Here is a 14,605-nt window from a genome sequence, read left to right as displayed (position 1 = left end):
TCTATGAGTTTTCTTCTGGTGTTCTTGACCCTTCTGGTACCTACAATCCTTTCTCATCATTTTCTGCAGGATTCTCTGAACTCCACCTAATGTTTGGCTATGGATCTGCATCTGTTCCCATCTGTTACTTGATGATGCCATTCTGATTACTGTCAGGTTAGGAACTAGTCTGGTCATAAAAGATGGCCAGTTCAGGTTATATATTTGATATGCTAGGAGTGTAAGCTGGAGCTTCCTTATAGATTCCTGTGAGATTCTCTTGTACAAGGTTTTTACCTGACCTAGAAATGCCCCACCTTTTCAGTACTCTCCCCAATGTTCATAACAGCATTTTTCATAATGGCCAGAACCTGGAAACAACCTAGGGGCCCCTCAACCAAAGAATAGATAAAGAACATTTGGTACATTTACTCGATGGAATGTTACTCACCTGGTAAAAACAATGTCATCAGGAAACTTGAAAGAAAATGGATGGAATTAAAAAAAAATCATCCTGAGTGAGGAAGCCCAGACTCAGAAAGGCAAATAAGGTATGTATGTACTCATAAGTGAATATTATCTGTAAAGTAAAGGATAACCATGCAACAATCAACAGCCCCAGAGAGGCAAGGTAGCAAGGATTGCAAAAAGGGATATGTCCCTAAAATGGGGAAAATAGAAGAAATCTCCCAAGTTAACTGGGTGCTGGCAGGGGTGGGAACATGATGGATTTTAATGGGAGAATGTATGGAATGGGAGAGTATTTGAAATACATCTTGATGGGGGTATTTTAGGGTTAGGTAAAAACCTACTGCTAGGGAAACTCCCATGCTTCTACAAGGATGTTCAAATCAAGGACTAGCTACAGTGGATAGATAGACTGAACTTGCCATCTCTTGTAATCAGGATGATAACAGTCCACCTTGTCATCAGAGAATCATTATTCAGTGATGGATGGAAACAGAATCAGAGACCTACAGCAAAGCACTGGGCTTAACTGTGGGAATTCAGCTGAAGAGAGAGAGATGGATTGGATGAGTCAGGTGTGTCAAGGTTATCACAAGGAAATACATAGAAATTACCAACATGGGCTTATAGGAGGCCACAGGCTCTGGACTGAAAGAGAGACTGCATGGAACTGACTTAGCACCTCTTCTGTTTGACACTGTGTAGCTTGATTTACTTGCATTCCTAGTTGTAGAAGTTGGGCCTGTCTCTATTGCTTTTGCTGACATTTAGGAACCTATTCCTCATAGTAGGTTGCCTTGCCCAGCCTTAATATAAGGTGATAAGTTTAGTCCTACTCAATATGCTATGTCATTCTATGTTGACACACATGCTGAGGCCTGTCACTTTCTGAACAGAGGAGAGTGGATTGGGAGGTAGAGTTGGGAGATAGGTAGGGAGAGGGAACGGGATGAGAAGAGAGTAGAAACAGATATGATATAAAGTAAATGAGCAAATTAAAACAGAATTTATTTCCTCTCAAATCCCACACTCAATGATGTATTATTACTTCCTGGAAGGTTGTGTCTCATAAATTTGAAACTGCCATCAACTGGAAAACAAGTGTTCAAATGCCATTATATATGTGGGTCATTTCTAATTCATTCACCACACAAGGTAATACCTACCTTAGTACTGGAAAGACCAGACTCTCCAAATGATGCCAGAATGGTATTTCATGGGACAAGCTGTGTTTGTGCCCTGTTTTGCAGTGATGTGTGAGAACAGAATGTCTATACCATCAGTTTTAAGATGGTTATGAGTCTGGGAGCCACAGATTTTTTGTGTTTTGAGGGATAAGATGGAGCCAACTGAAGATTACAGAATATACTAAAAACTGGGGATATAGCCAAGTTTGATAACATGCATGACACTGTGGTTTTGAGTCCCAGTATTTAATAAACAGAACATGGTAGTAGGTGTTTATAGTCCTAGAACTCAAGAGGTGGATGCACGAGGAGCAGAGCTTCAAGGTCACCCCTGATTATATAGCGTTCAAGACCAGCCCAAACTATATCTCATCTTGTATTTTAAAATGTCTTTGAGCCCTCAGTTTTAAAAAAGAATAAAATAAATAAAAAAACACACACACACACAAAATAAATAAATCTCCCTAAATCTCCCTGAAATTGTAGGAAAAAAAATACTGGCAAATTGAATGCAAGTACATATAAAAAAATCATCCATTATGATCAAGTAGGCTTCAGTCCAGAGATGTAGTGCTGGTATAACATATGAAAATCTATCAATGTAATTCATCATACAAATAAACTGAAAAAAACATACAATCATTTTATTAGATGCCAAAAAAGCATTTGACAAAATTTAACACCTCATCATGATAAAGGTATTGCAGAGATTATGGATACAAGGATCATATTTAAATATAATAAAAGTAATATACAGCAAGCTGACAACTAACATCAAATTAAATGGAGAGAACCTCAAAGCAATTCCATTAAAATCAGGACCAAGTAAAGGCTGTCCACTCTGTCCATATCTTTTGAAGTTCTCGCAAGGGCAATTAGACAACATAAGGGGATCAAGGGAACTCAAATTGGAAAGGAGGAAGTCAAACATTCGTTATTTGAAGATGATATGATAGTGACCCCCAAAACTCTGCCAGAGAACTCCTACAGGTGATAAATACCTTCAGTGATGTGGGCAGTATACAAGGTCAACTCAAAAACATCAGTAGACCTCCTATACACAAAAGCTAAAAATGCTGAGAGGGAAATCAGAAAAACTTCACCTTTCACAATAGCCACATATACCATAAAGTATTTGGGTTAACACTAACCAAGGAAGTGAAAAACACTATTTCACAAGAACGTTAAGTCTTTGAAGAAAGACATTGAAGAAGATACCAGAAAATGGAAAAATCTCCCATGCTCTTGGATAGGAAGGATAAACATAATAAAAATGGCAATCCTACCAAAGGCAATCTATAGATTCAATGCAATCCCCATCAAAATCCAAACACAATTCTTCACAGACCTTGAGAGAACAATAATCAACTTCATATGGAAAAACAAAAAGCCCAGCATAACCAAAACAATCCTATACAATAAAGGAACTTCTGGAGGCATTACCATCCCTGACTTCAAGCACTATTACAGAGCTACAGTAATCAAAACAGCTTGGTATTGGCATAAAAACAAAGACGTTGACCAATGGGATAGAATTGAAGACCTGGATATTAATCCATACAACTATGAACACCCGATTTTTGACAAAAGAGCTAAAAGTATACAATGGTAGAAAAAAAGCATCTTCAACAAATGGTGCTGGCAGAACTGGATGTCAATCTGTAGAAGAATGAAAATAGATCCATATCTATTACCATGCACAAAACTCAAGTTCAAATAGATTAAAGACCTGATAGAAGGGAAAGTGGGAAGTAGACTGCAACACTGGGCCCAGGAGACCAATTCCTATGTATAACCCCAGTATCACAGACAATAAGAGCAAAGATGAATAAATGGGACCTCCTGAAACTGAGAAGCTTCTGTAATGCAAAGGACACTGTCATTAAAACAAAAAGGCAACCTATGGAATGGGAGAAGATCTTCACCAACCCCGCATCAGACAAAGGTCTGATCTCCAAAATATATAAAGAACTCAAGAAATTAGATATTAATATTTTAAATAACCCAATTAAAATTGGGGTCCTGAACTAAACAGAGAATTCTCAACAGAAGAATTTCAAAGGGTCCAATAATACTTAAGGACATGTTCAACTTTTTTAGCAATCAGGAAAATGTAAATCAAAACAACTCTGAGATACCATCTTACACCTGTCAGAATGGATAAAATAAAAAAAAAACAATGATAGCTTATGCTGGAGAGGATGTAGAGTAAGGGTGACATTCATTCTTTGCTGGTAGGAATGCAAACTTGTACAACCACTTTGGAAATCAGTGTGCTGTTTTCTCAGAAAATTGGGAGTCAACCTATCTCATGATCCAGCAATACCACTCTTGGGAATGAACCCAAAAGTTGCTCAATCCTACTACAAAATCATTTGTTGAACTATATTCATAGCAACACTATATGTAATAGCCAGAACCTAGAAACAACCTAGATGCTCCTTAATGGAAGAACAGATAAAGAAATTGTGGCAATCTACACATTAGAGTACTATTCAGCAGTAAACAAACAATGACATCTTGAATGTTGTGTGCAAATGAATGGAAATAGAAAACACTATCCTGAATGAGCTAATGCAGAGACAAAAATATGAATATGGTATGTATTCACTCATTAGCGGATACTAGCCATAAGCAAAGGACATTGAGCCTATAGTTCATGATCCTAGAGAAGCTAAGTAATAAGGTGAACCCAAAGACAAACATATAAAGATCCACCTGGAAATTGGAAGCAGACAATATTGCCTGACAACATTTGGGAGCATGAAGAAAGGCGGTAGAAGGAAGGGGAAAAGGGGAAGAGGAGCGGAGAAAGGGAGTTTTAGGAAGAGATTGAGGAAATGGCATAGTTGAGATGGAGGAAGGACAGATATGAGATATCTTGATTGAGGGAGCCATGTTGGGGTCAGCAAGAAAACTGGCTCTAGAAAAATTCCCAGGAATCCACAAGGATGACCCCAACTAAGACCCTAGCAATAGAGAGTGTGTCTCTACTGTCCTTGCCCTGTAGTCAGACTGATGATTATCTTAAACATCACCATAGAACTTTTGTCCAACAACAGATGAAAACAGAGACAGAGACCCACATCAGAGCACTTGACTGAGCACCCAAGGTCCAGTTGAAGAGTGGAAGGAGGGAGAGTATGAGCAAGAAAGTCAAGACCATGAGGGGTTCACCCACCAAGACAATGTGCCTAAGCTAATGAGACCTCAACAACTCCAACTGACTGGGCAATGAATGAGCATGGGATCAACCTAGTCTCTATGAATGTGGTTGACAGTTGTGGTAGACTGAGGGGACAATGACAATGGCACTGAGATTTGTCTCTACTGCATGTACTGGCTTTTTGGGATCCTGTTCTCTTTGGATGTATACCACGCTCAACCTGAATGTAGTGGGGAGAGCCTTGGACCTTCCACAGGTCAGGGTGCCTTGTCCTCTCTTAATATTGGAGGAGGATGGGGGGAAGACGTGTGGAGGACTGGAAGGGAAGTGGGAGGAGGAGAGGAAGTGGAAAGTTGGATTGGTTTATTTTTAAGTAATAAAACGAAATAAATGTCTTTGAGCCTCTAGCAACTCCTATATTTGATAGGACACTCACCATTTCCTTTGAGGAACCATTCAAAATAATTTATAAAAGACTCTGGATTCTTAACAAGGTTTGTCTTATGAAAGAAAAAATAACCAGACACAAGAACATCTCTGGGATTTCTGATGACATAGATCATCTAAAATGGAAAAACATATATATGAGGGTCAATATAGTCATTCTTCACTTTTACCTGTTACAATTTATATGAAATGTCAATAAAATATCATGACATTTTTAAAAACATATATTAATTTTATTTGGAAAAACCATACTTAAGTACAATATATACTTTGATTTACAAATATGTAACAACAAAATGACCGAGGTCACTAATACTGTAAAAAATAAAAACAATAATAAAAATCCAACATTGATTCTTTAGTTGTAAAAAACAATATCTCACAGTGCAAAAGATTATCCATCTGCTGTGAAAGAGCATCTATCTACTCAGAATATTGAGTACTGTACTCAATCAATATGCAATATGACAAACTTTTTGTTTTCTCTAACGATAACTACCCAATATAACCCTTAAAACAATTATGGTGCAGAGCTTAAAGCCAATGTGCCATCACACAATGGTGAAAACAAAGACCTACAGGAAATTAAGAAATGAAGAGAGTTAGAGGAAACAATTTCCTTTGGGAAAAGCATAACTGTTGGTCACATAATGCTGAATGCTCATCCCAGAAAATATACAGACAAGGAACATTGTACAGACAGAGATGATTGTACTTAAGTATTTATACATATGTAGATATGTATAAATATGCACATAAAATAACAATCAGTGAAAAAGAGACCATAAATTTGAAAAAGAAGGGCTATATAAATGAGTGTGGAGGAAGGAGATAGGGGAGTGATGTATTTAATTATATTGCAATCTCAAAAATAAAAGAAATAAATTAAAAGTAAATATATTTAATAAAAGGATACTTATATTTTGAACTAATGTATTTGTGACATTATTCCAGAATTTATCTCCTTATGCCTCAATATTTCCAGTCAAGAGTTTGACAAATTCAGATAAGACACAAACACATATTTTTGAATGGTCGTAACTCCATTGTGATATTTTTAGGAGAGATAGTTCTTCTAAGTGTGTCTTTGCAGTTTAAGCATAAAACAATATTAAGTTCTGTGGTGGAGGGACTTCCAGTAAATGTTCTTACTGACAAGAAGCTATGAATATTTCTGATCCTTTCTGTAGTTCTTCTATCAGGAACATGTGTGATTCCTGTTGTTACTGATCTCAATGGACAGCTAGACCCAGCAAGACACAGTGGATACAGATGAGCCATAACTGTTGAACATCTACATGTTTTGATGCCTGTTTATGATGTTTCACCTATGAGGTAGTCTGTATTGGGTAATTCACCCACTGTGCATGGGGTATTTATAGAATCAAGATTAGCTAATTAATTAATTAATTACTTTGGTGACAGCAAAACAGTAATATCTACTGTACACTATAATTTTAACTCTATTTGACCTGTATATGTAGTTCCTTGATGCTCTAATGTGTTGTTCCACTTTCTGTCATATATCTGCCAGGATCACTGTGTGGTGATTGACATCATGGTACTTTGATTTAGTCTGAGGAGGGAACACATCAATATCACCTAGTGCATGAGAATCCCAGCTTTCTTCCCTCAACCTACAAAATCAGAGTCCATTTAAACAAGAGCTCCAGGGTCTGTCATGGTAGAATAAGTTCAATGAGCATTTCATCAAACATTTCTCAATCACTGGGCACTGACCTTGGCCTTGGAACTGAAGAAAGACTTGGGGAAAAGATGGAAGGGAAGATGAGAGCTGATGAGGTGTGGTCCTTCCTTATTGATTAAAGTTTGATATCCGTCTTCAGACTCTATCCAGGGTGAGCGTTTCCAGATGAGCTCAGATTGAATCCACTGGGGATTCCCCTTGGTCTGAATCAAGCAGACAATCTCAATCAGCCAGTTAGTTCCTGAACAAGAAGGAAAATTGATGGTGAGTAATTTCAACATTATTTGTTAAAAAGCCTCAAGTAGAATTTACAGTCACACTATTTACAGTGCAGCTGTTTCCAAGTACACAGACCTGTGGTGTTCACAATGTCTACATGGTGTTAGCACAAAGTATATTGATCTAGCACATCCCCAATGCTTCACTTGGAAAAACTGAGATTACACTCAGTATACTTCACCTGCCTCCTGAACATCCCCAGCAGTCCTGGGCCATCATCATTCTACATTCTGGTGCAGTGAATTTGAATATCCCAGATATTTCACAGGGATGAAGTTATAAAATCTGTTCTAGCTAGCTAGAAAAAATCTAGACGAGGTCCCTTCTTTTAATACAATGCTCTTGAGATGCATCCATCCTGCAGTGTGTCTGTGAGTACTGCTTGTCCTTAAGGTAAATAAATGCCCTCTGTTTATTTAACACACACACTCTATCCATGTTTGCATGCTCACTTGTCAGTGGATATTTATCTATCTTTCTTCCCTGGGCGATTTTCTGAATCTTTACCCTGAATTCCATTGACCTTCATTTTCCAAGTTATTGCACATTCCTTGTCAGCAACCTACTTGTTTCCTAATGATCAATTCTTCTTCCACCCAGCAAACATCCCTTCCCCAAAAGTCATTTTTGGTTCCTTGAGTTTGAAACTCTTTCTACAACCTGAACAAGAACTTTGTTAATTCTCTACATCACATTTTACTCTGCATCACATAGTTTTATTTCCATGACTTTTTTCTCTTGATGTTATTTCTTTTCTTTATTCTCATCATTCTTCGTCTTTCATTCACTCTTCCACACAGAGACCCAGCAATGCCAGAGTCTGCCTTAGGATCCATTGACATTGCTTCTTTCTTTCTTTCTTTCTTTCTTTCTTTCTTTCTTTCTTTCTTTCTTTCTTTCTTTCTTTCTTTCTTTCTTTCTTTCTTCCTTCCTTCCTTCCTTCCTTCCTTCCTTCTTTCTTTCTTTCTTTTTTTTTTTAAAAAAAACATTATTAGATTTTTTTTAAATACCAACCGAAATTCCCATTCCCTCCCCTCTTACCATTTCCTCCACACACCCTCCAACCCCACCCTCAACTAATCCTAAGAGAGGGTAAGGCAACATTGCTCACTTACTTTAACTCATCTTCCACCTCACAGAGCAGGCTGGAAGTCTTTCTCTGAGTGTGAATGTGCTGACACACAGCTCTCCTTACGCACAAAGCATTTTAAACATCTGATATATATATAATACTCCACTCATTGCCTAAATTAATGATGATCAATGTTCCAACTTTCCTCATACAGTTCAAGATCATTCTCACTAACAGTCCTTACCTGATTTGGGGTAAGTCAATATGATTGTGTCTTCATCTCTAACCACAAACTTATTATTGACTTTATCAAGTGTTTCTTTTTCATACCCCACTGAAGGGAAAGGTATTCCTTCAAACCAAAGGTAGTCTGACATGGCCAAGAGCTCTTTGTGGTTACCGTTAGGATTCCACTTTTAGCCACCTGTACAGCTTCTAGCTAATCTTAAGAGCTAACATTTATAGTACAGGGAAAGTAAATCATTAACAGCCCATAGTTCATTCCAAAACTAACTACTGAGAGGAAGAAAGAGATATTGCAACAATAAGTCAAAGGTTGTTGTATTAAGCAATTGTGAACTCATACAGAGATCATTCTCTAGCATTTCTGAGCCTGAGTTCATGACTCAAAACTAGAAACTCAATAATAAGTGCTAGGTCATAGTAATGGGACTTCCTTATCATGCTTTCTAATTCAATTTAGCTTTCAGGGTGGTTTCAAATGTGCAAAAAAATTACAGAGATCATACAAAATGTTGCAACATGCAATTTCTTTTTTAAATAGTGGTTTTCTTTTCAGAAACTCATATTTCTTTAGCTGCATATATGACTCCAACCCTTGCCCTCTCTCCATACAACTATCCCTTTATTTTCCATATTTATGTGTTCTTTAATATTTATTGATACAAGCATATAACCACATGTTATTGTAACATACTGAGTCCATTTAGTTCTGTTTGTATGTGAATGTATTCTGAGTTGAGCAATTGGAAAGGTTTTTCAAAAGTCCCAGGAAACAGTCAAAGTAGCATAGTGTGTACAACTAAGAACAAAAGCTCCTGCTGCAAAATTATTTTAATTCTTGCATTACTCTAGCCTGGAGAAACATGTGGAAATTGTATGAACGTTTGAGTGATGGACTACCAGACCCTGGTCTGTCACTAGTCCCTCTCTCCTGCTGCTGGAAGAGATATCCTCCATAAGTCATCTGAACATTTAAAATGTCCCACCCTGGACATATCGACTGTGGTTGAAGCAGCTTGGGACAGTTGGGGATGGTGAAAAAATGTGCATCTGAGGCTGTAGTAGTTTTCATCTTCAATGGGGTAACAAAATGAATCCACATTAATGTCTCAACAGAGTATTAAGGACCTAGACATCATAGATACAAGTAAAACCCCCAGATTTTCTAGCTGAAGCTTCCCTAGTCTTTTGATGTCAACTCCTACTCATCTTTCCTTCCTACCTCCTTCTTGGCATCAAGAGCTCCAGACCTGTGTGTGTGTGTGTGTGTGTGTGTGTGTAGGTATTGACGTAACTATGCTTTTTTTCCATTCAGTATCTTTACCTTATGGCCAAGTCTGGGGCACTCAGGTCTTCCACTGTCTTTTTTGTTTGTTTTGCAGACCTAGTTCAGGAACTAAGGCATAATTACAAACAAAAGAATTTCCAGAATGTTCTGCAATGATTGCCAGAAATAAGTGGAAGCTCTGAAACAGAGTACCTGTGGATGCTCAAGTGTCCCTTTCTCTCTCAGTGTTGAGACCATGTCTCCAGGCACATTCTCTCTGGGCTCTATTCCCAAAGTGAACCACAGCCTGGAAACTTTTCTCTATGGTGATCAGACCTGGGAGGGTGCCAGGTGTTGTCTCCAGAGAGACCTGTCTGATTTTCAAGACCCATCTGCAGCTCCAGAGCCTGATTAACCTGAAACAACTCTAGTTCCGACTGTCCCATGGAGTAACTGAAGATCCAGCATTAGCTGAAGCTCCAGTTGCAACAGCTGCTCCAGCACCAGTTAACAAGGATGCTCGACTTTCTGAACCATCTTCTGAGCAGCTCTAGAAACACACCTTTGAAACCTGAACCCTTCAGGGGATTTGTAGACTTAGAGTTACTTTCTGGTGTCACACAGCCCCTCTCACCCATGGAACAAGAACCCTTGGTTCTTGCTAAAAAATTTTGAGTGTAAGGAAGAGGTGACTATGTATTCAAAGTTCAGGACATTTCTGAATGTGTGGGGGTTGATGGTTGGGTGCTCCTGTATCTTAAATACTACTGATTATATCCTTGTGTTGTTTTGTAAATAGATTCAACGCTCATTTGTACTTTAGACAATTTTTACCTTATGACTTAATTGTGCCCTGGCTGAGGTTTTGTTTATTTTATACGGGTGGGGATTTCCTAGAGCTACTGTCACTCCTCCCTTCCCCTTCCAGACAGTAGGGTAAAAAGCAGAAGTTGCTACTGCATGCATATAAGTGATTTTCTGACATTAATTCCAACTCTATTTCAGCATGGATGGATGACCATTTTAGTGAACTCTCTCTTTTCCCCCCTTAATACTGTACTACTAGCTGCTCACTATTGGAGAGGAATTAGAAGAGCTTCTGGGTTTTTTCCCTAGTTCAATAGATTCTATTTTTAGAATCTTTACTTGCATAAGATTTCTTTTTTAAATTGATCTTGGCCATTCTGACTAGGTAAAGTAAAATCTCAAAATGGTATTGATTTGCATCGGCCTTTTTGGTAAATATGGTGTATATCTATTTTTTGAGATAGACTTTCCGTGTTTAGCGTTGACTGTCTTATAAACCAGGTAGACCCAGCTGGACTTGAACTTGAGACCTGCCTGCTTCTGTCTGCTGAGTGGTAGGATTAAAAGTGTGAGCCACCACTGCCCAGTCTGTTGTTTATCTGTTGGTCTTGAGATAAGATCTCTCTACGAATAGACCTGGCTGTTATAGAGATCTTTGTGTAGATCAGGCTGGATTGACCTTCAGAATGATCTTCTAGGCTCTGCCTCCTGAGTGTTGGGATTCAAGTGTTAACCACCACACCCAGCCTGTTTAACCAAGTCCAATATATATAGTCTGTACTATACTAGGTTTAAAACTTGACTTTTCATTTTCTTTCTTTTTGTATCCCTGGCTTTCATGGAACTCTTAAGTAGACCATGCTGACATAGAACTTATAGAAATCCACTCACCTCTTCCTCCCTAATACTAGGATTAAAGCTTTGTGTGTTACCACACTTTGTTATGGATGCTCGTTCTTTGTTTTTTTTTTTTTTCTTCAAGATTGGGTTTCTCTGTGAATCTCTAGCTATCCTGGAATGGAACTCATTCTGTAGACCAGGCTGGCCTCAATTCACAAAGTTCTTCCCGCCCCGAAAAATCATATAGAAGCTATATTAATTACAATACTGCTTTGGCCAATGACTCAGGCATATTTCTAGTTAGCTCTTAAATCTTGAATTAATTTATTTCTATTAATCTGTGTATTGCTAAGAGGCTGTGGCTTACTGGGTAAAGTTCGCACATGTCTTTCTTTATTGGCAGCTATATGGCATCTCCCTGACTTTGCCTACTTATGTTCTATATCTCTGTTTGAATTTCCCACCTGGCTTTACTCTGCTAAGCCATTGGTTGAAGCATCTTTATTCATTAACCAATGGTAATAAAACATATTTTTGTATACAGAGGGAAATCCCACATCATCCACCTGCCTCTGCCTCCCTGAGTTCTGGCATTAAAGGCATGCACCACTTTGTTTTATATTTTAAATTTTACCTTACTGTCAGATCTTTCTTTGTGATAACACTTTTCCTGTAGAGATTCAGCACACAAATGTCTTCTCACTCCAGGCCTGGAACTAGTGACAGAAAAAGAGCACAGATATACCACCAAAATCCAAATTGTGAATAGTGAGTTTTATTGGAGTTCCTTACAGCGATTTTCACCACCTTTTAAAAATAAGTTAATTTTAATTTTTTGGTGTTTTGTTTGTGGTTTTTTTTTCTAGGAAGTCTGCCTGATTTCCAGGCATTAGTTGCCAACCACTGTGTGATGCAGTCAGTGTGGAGAATTGAACTCGGGTCCCCTGGAAGATCAGTTCTACTCTTAACATCCCATATAAAGTTTTTCTGCCTGAGACAGAATTTCTCTGTGTAACTCTGACTGTCTGTGGAGGCCCAACAATGTGAGCCTGTTTCCACATTGACCAATGATCAGAGAGTTTGAACTTACCTCTAGTTCTTCAAGGTGCTTCTACTTCAAACAAAGATCCCACCTAGATTTAGATCAGAGAGTTCTGCTCTCTCAAGGTTATTGTCAACAGATGTGGCTAATAGACAGACCTTGTACTTCAAGTATATAGAAATATATATGTTACTACCTCAAACAAAAGTCTAAGGATGCAAGCAAGTTTCAGTTCCCTTAAGGAGATAACTTTGGATTCTACCTAGGAAATGGTTTGCCTATAGAATACTTTGGTCTAGGGTATGAGCGGGACTGAATTTGTTCTAGCAACAGAATGTTTAACTATGAATGTAGCCTGAAAACTCAACTGGTTTGTTCATTTTCTTGTATAATATTAATGTAGTTTTTATCTTACTCCTACCTTTTGGGGTCAGGGTTATTTTAATCAATTGGAAATTAAACACGGGTGAATTCCAATACTCACTGGAACTCCCCCCTGATGCTATTCTATATGTTTCTCCATTTTTTTATTTACATTAGTATCTTCATATTCTTTACTAATATTTTCTAAATCCCTGTGCCTTTACCTTGGAAAGAGGTATTTTTGTTTAGGTTGGCCCCCAACAGCTCTCTTGGAACTCACTCTGTAGAATAGTCTGGCCTTGAACTCAAAGGTCTGCCTACCTCTCCAATGTTGAGGTTAAAGGTGTGTGCTACTACTACCTGACCCTTACAGGTTGCTAAATCTGAAGAAAAAATAATCATAGCTTAATGTAGGCACAATGTTCAAGTTAAAAGTAGTTGGCTTAACTGGACTCCATATGATTTTGCATGTGTATGTGTGTGGAATTTATTAATGCAATACCCAATTACTTATTTTTTTTATTCTTTTTTAATTAAAATTTCCAACTGCTCCCCGTTTCCCATTTCCCTCTCCCTCCTCCCACATATTGCCCACTCCCCCCGCTCCCCTCCCCCTACCTCCACTCCTCTTCTCCTCCCCCCAGTCCATTCCCCCTCCCTCTCGATACTGAAGAGAAGTCCAAATTCCCTGCCCTACAGGAAGACCAAGGTCCTCCCACTTCTATCTAGGTCCAGGAAGGTGAGCATCCAAACAGGCTAAGCTCCCACAAAGCCAGTTCATGTATTAGGATCGAAACCTAGTGCCATTGTCCTTGGCTTCTCATCAGCCTTCATTGTCCGCCATGTTCAGAGAGTCCAGGTTCAACCCATGCTTATTCAGTCCCAGTCCAGCTGGCCTTGGAGAGCTCCCAATAGATCAGTTCCACTGTCACAGTGGGTGGGTGCACGCCTCGTGGTCCTGATTTCCTTGCTCACGTTCTCCCTCCTTCTGCTCCTCATTTGGACCTTAAGAGCTCAGACCGTTGCTCCAAATTGGGTCTCTGTCTCTCTCTCGATCCATCGCCAGATGAAAGTTCCCGTGCTATTCTCCTTGGCCTCTCATCAGCTCTCATTGTCCGCCACATTCAGAGAGTCCTGTTTTATCCCATTTTTTTTCAGTAGCAGTCCAGCTGGCCTTGGTGAGCTCCCAATAGATCGGCCCCACTGTCTCAGTGGTTGGGTGCACCCCTCATGGTCCTGACTTCCTTGTTCATGTTCTCTCTCCTTTTGCTCCTCATTATAACCTTGGGAGCTCAGTCCGGTGCTCCAGTGTGGGTCTCTGTCTCTATCTCCATCCATCGCTAGATGAAGGTTCTATGGCGATATGCAAGATATTCATCAGTATGATTATAGGATAGGTTCATTTCAGGTTCCCTATCCTCAGGTGCCCCAATGAACTAACTGGGGACATTGCCCTGGGCATCTGGTAGCCATTTCAAGTTCAAGTCTCTTGCCAACCCTTAGGTGGCTCCCTTAACTAAGGTATGAGTTTCCCTGCTCCCCTATCCAAACTTCCTTTATCCCCAATCACCCCGATTCCCCCAGTTCCCCTCATCCTCTCCTTCACACTTTTCTCTCCCCATTACCCCTCATCCCCATCCCACCCCACCCCCAAGATTCCAATTTTTTGCCCATCAATCATGTCTATTTCCCATAGCTGGGAGGATATCTATATGTTTTTCCTTGGGTTTACCCTCT

At 39.1% G+C, this 14,605-nt stretch overlaps 1 protein-coding gene across 1 annotated transcript in view; it reads right to left on the bottom strand.

The window, feature by feature from the left end:
• The window catches only part of LOC130869406 (sulfotransferase 2A1-like), a 42,118-nt gene extending 33,435 nt beyond the window's left edge, over window positions 1–8,683 (bottom strand). The window contains exons 1-3 of the mRNA XM_057761514.1: window positions 8,551–8,683; window positions 6,988–7,196; window positions 5,237–5,363 (exon numbers count right to left, since the gene is read on the bottom strand). Of these exons, the coding sequence (XP_057617497.1) occupies window positions 5,237–5,363; window positions 6,988–7,196; window positions 8,551–8,683 (469 nt within the window). The remainder of the gene's footprint in view (window positions 1–5,236; window positions 5,364–6,987; window positions 7,197–8,550) is intronic.
• Between the last annotated feature and the right edge of the window lie 5,922 nt (window positions 8,684–14,605).

The sequence above is a fragment of the Chionomys nivalis genome, chromosome 2 (assembly GCF_950005125.1).
Source record: "Chionomys nivalis chromosome 2, mChiNiv1.1, whole genome shotgun sequence".
Taxonomy (NCBI): domain Eukaryota; kingdom Metazoa; phylum Chordata; class Mammalia; order Rodentia; family Cricetidae; genus Chionomys; species Chionomys nivalis.
This window is presented reverse-complemented; position numbering and strand designations above follow the sequence as displayed.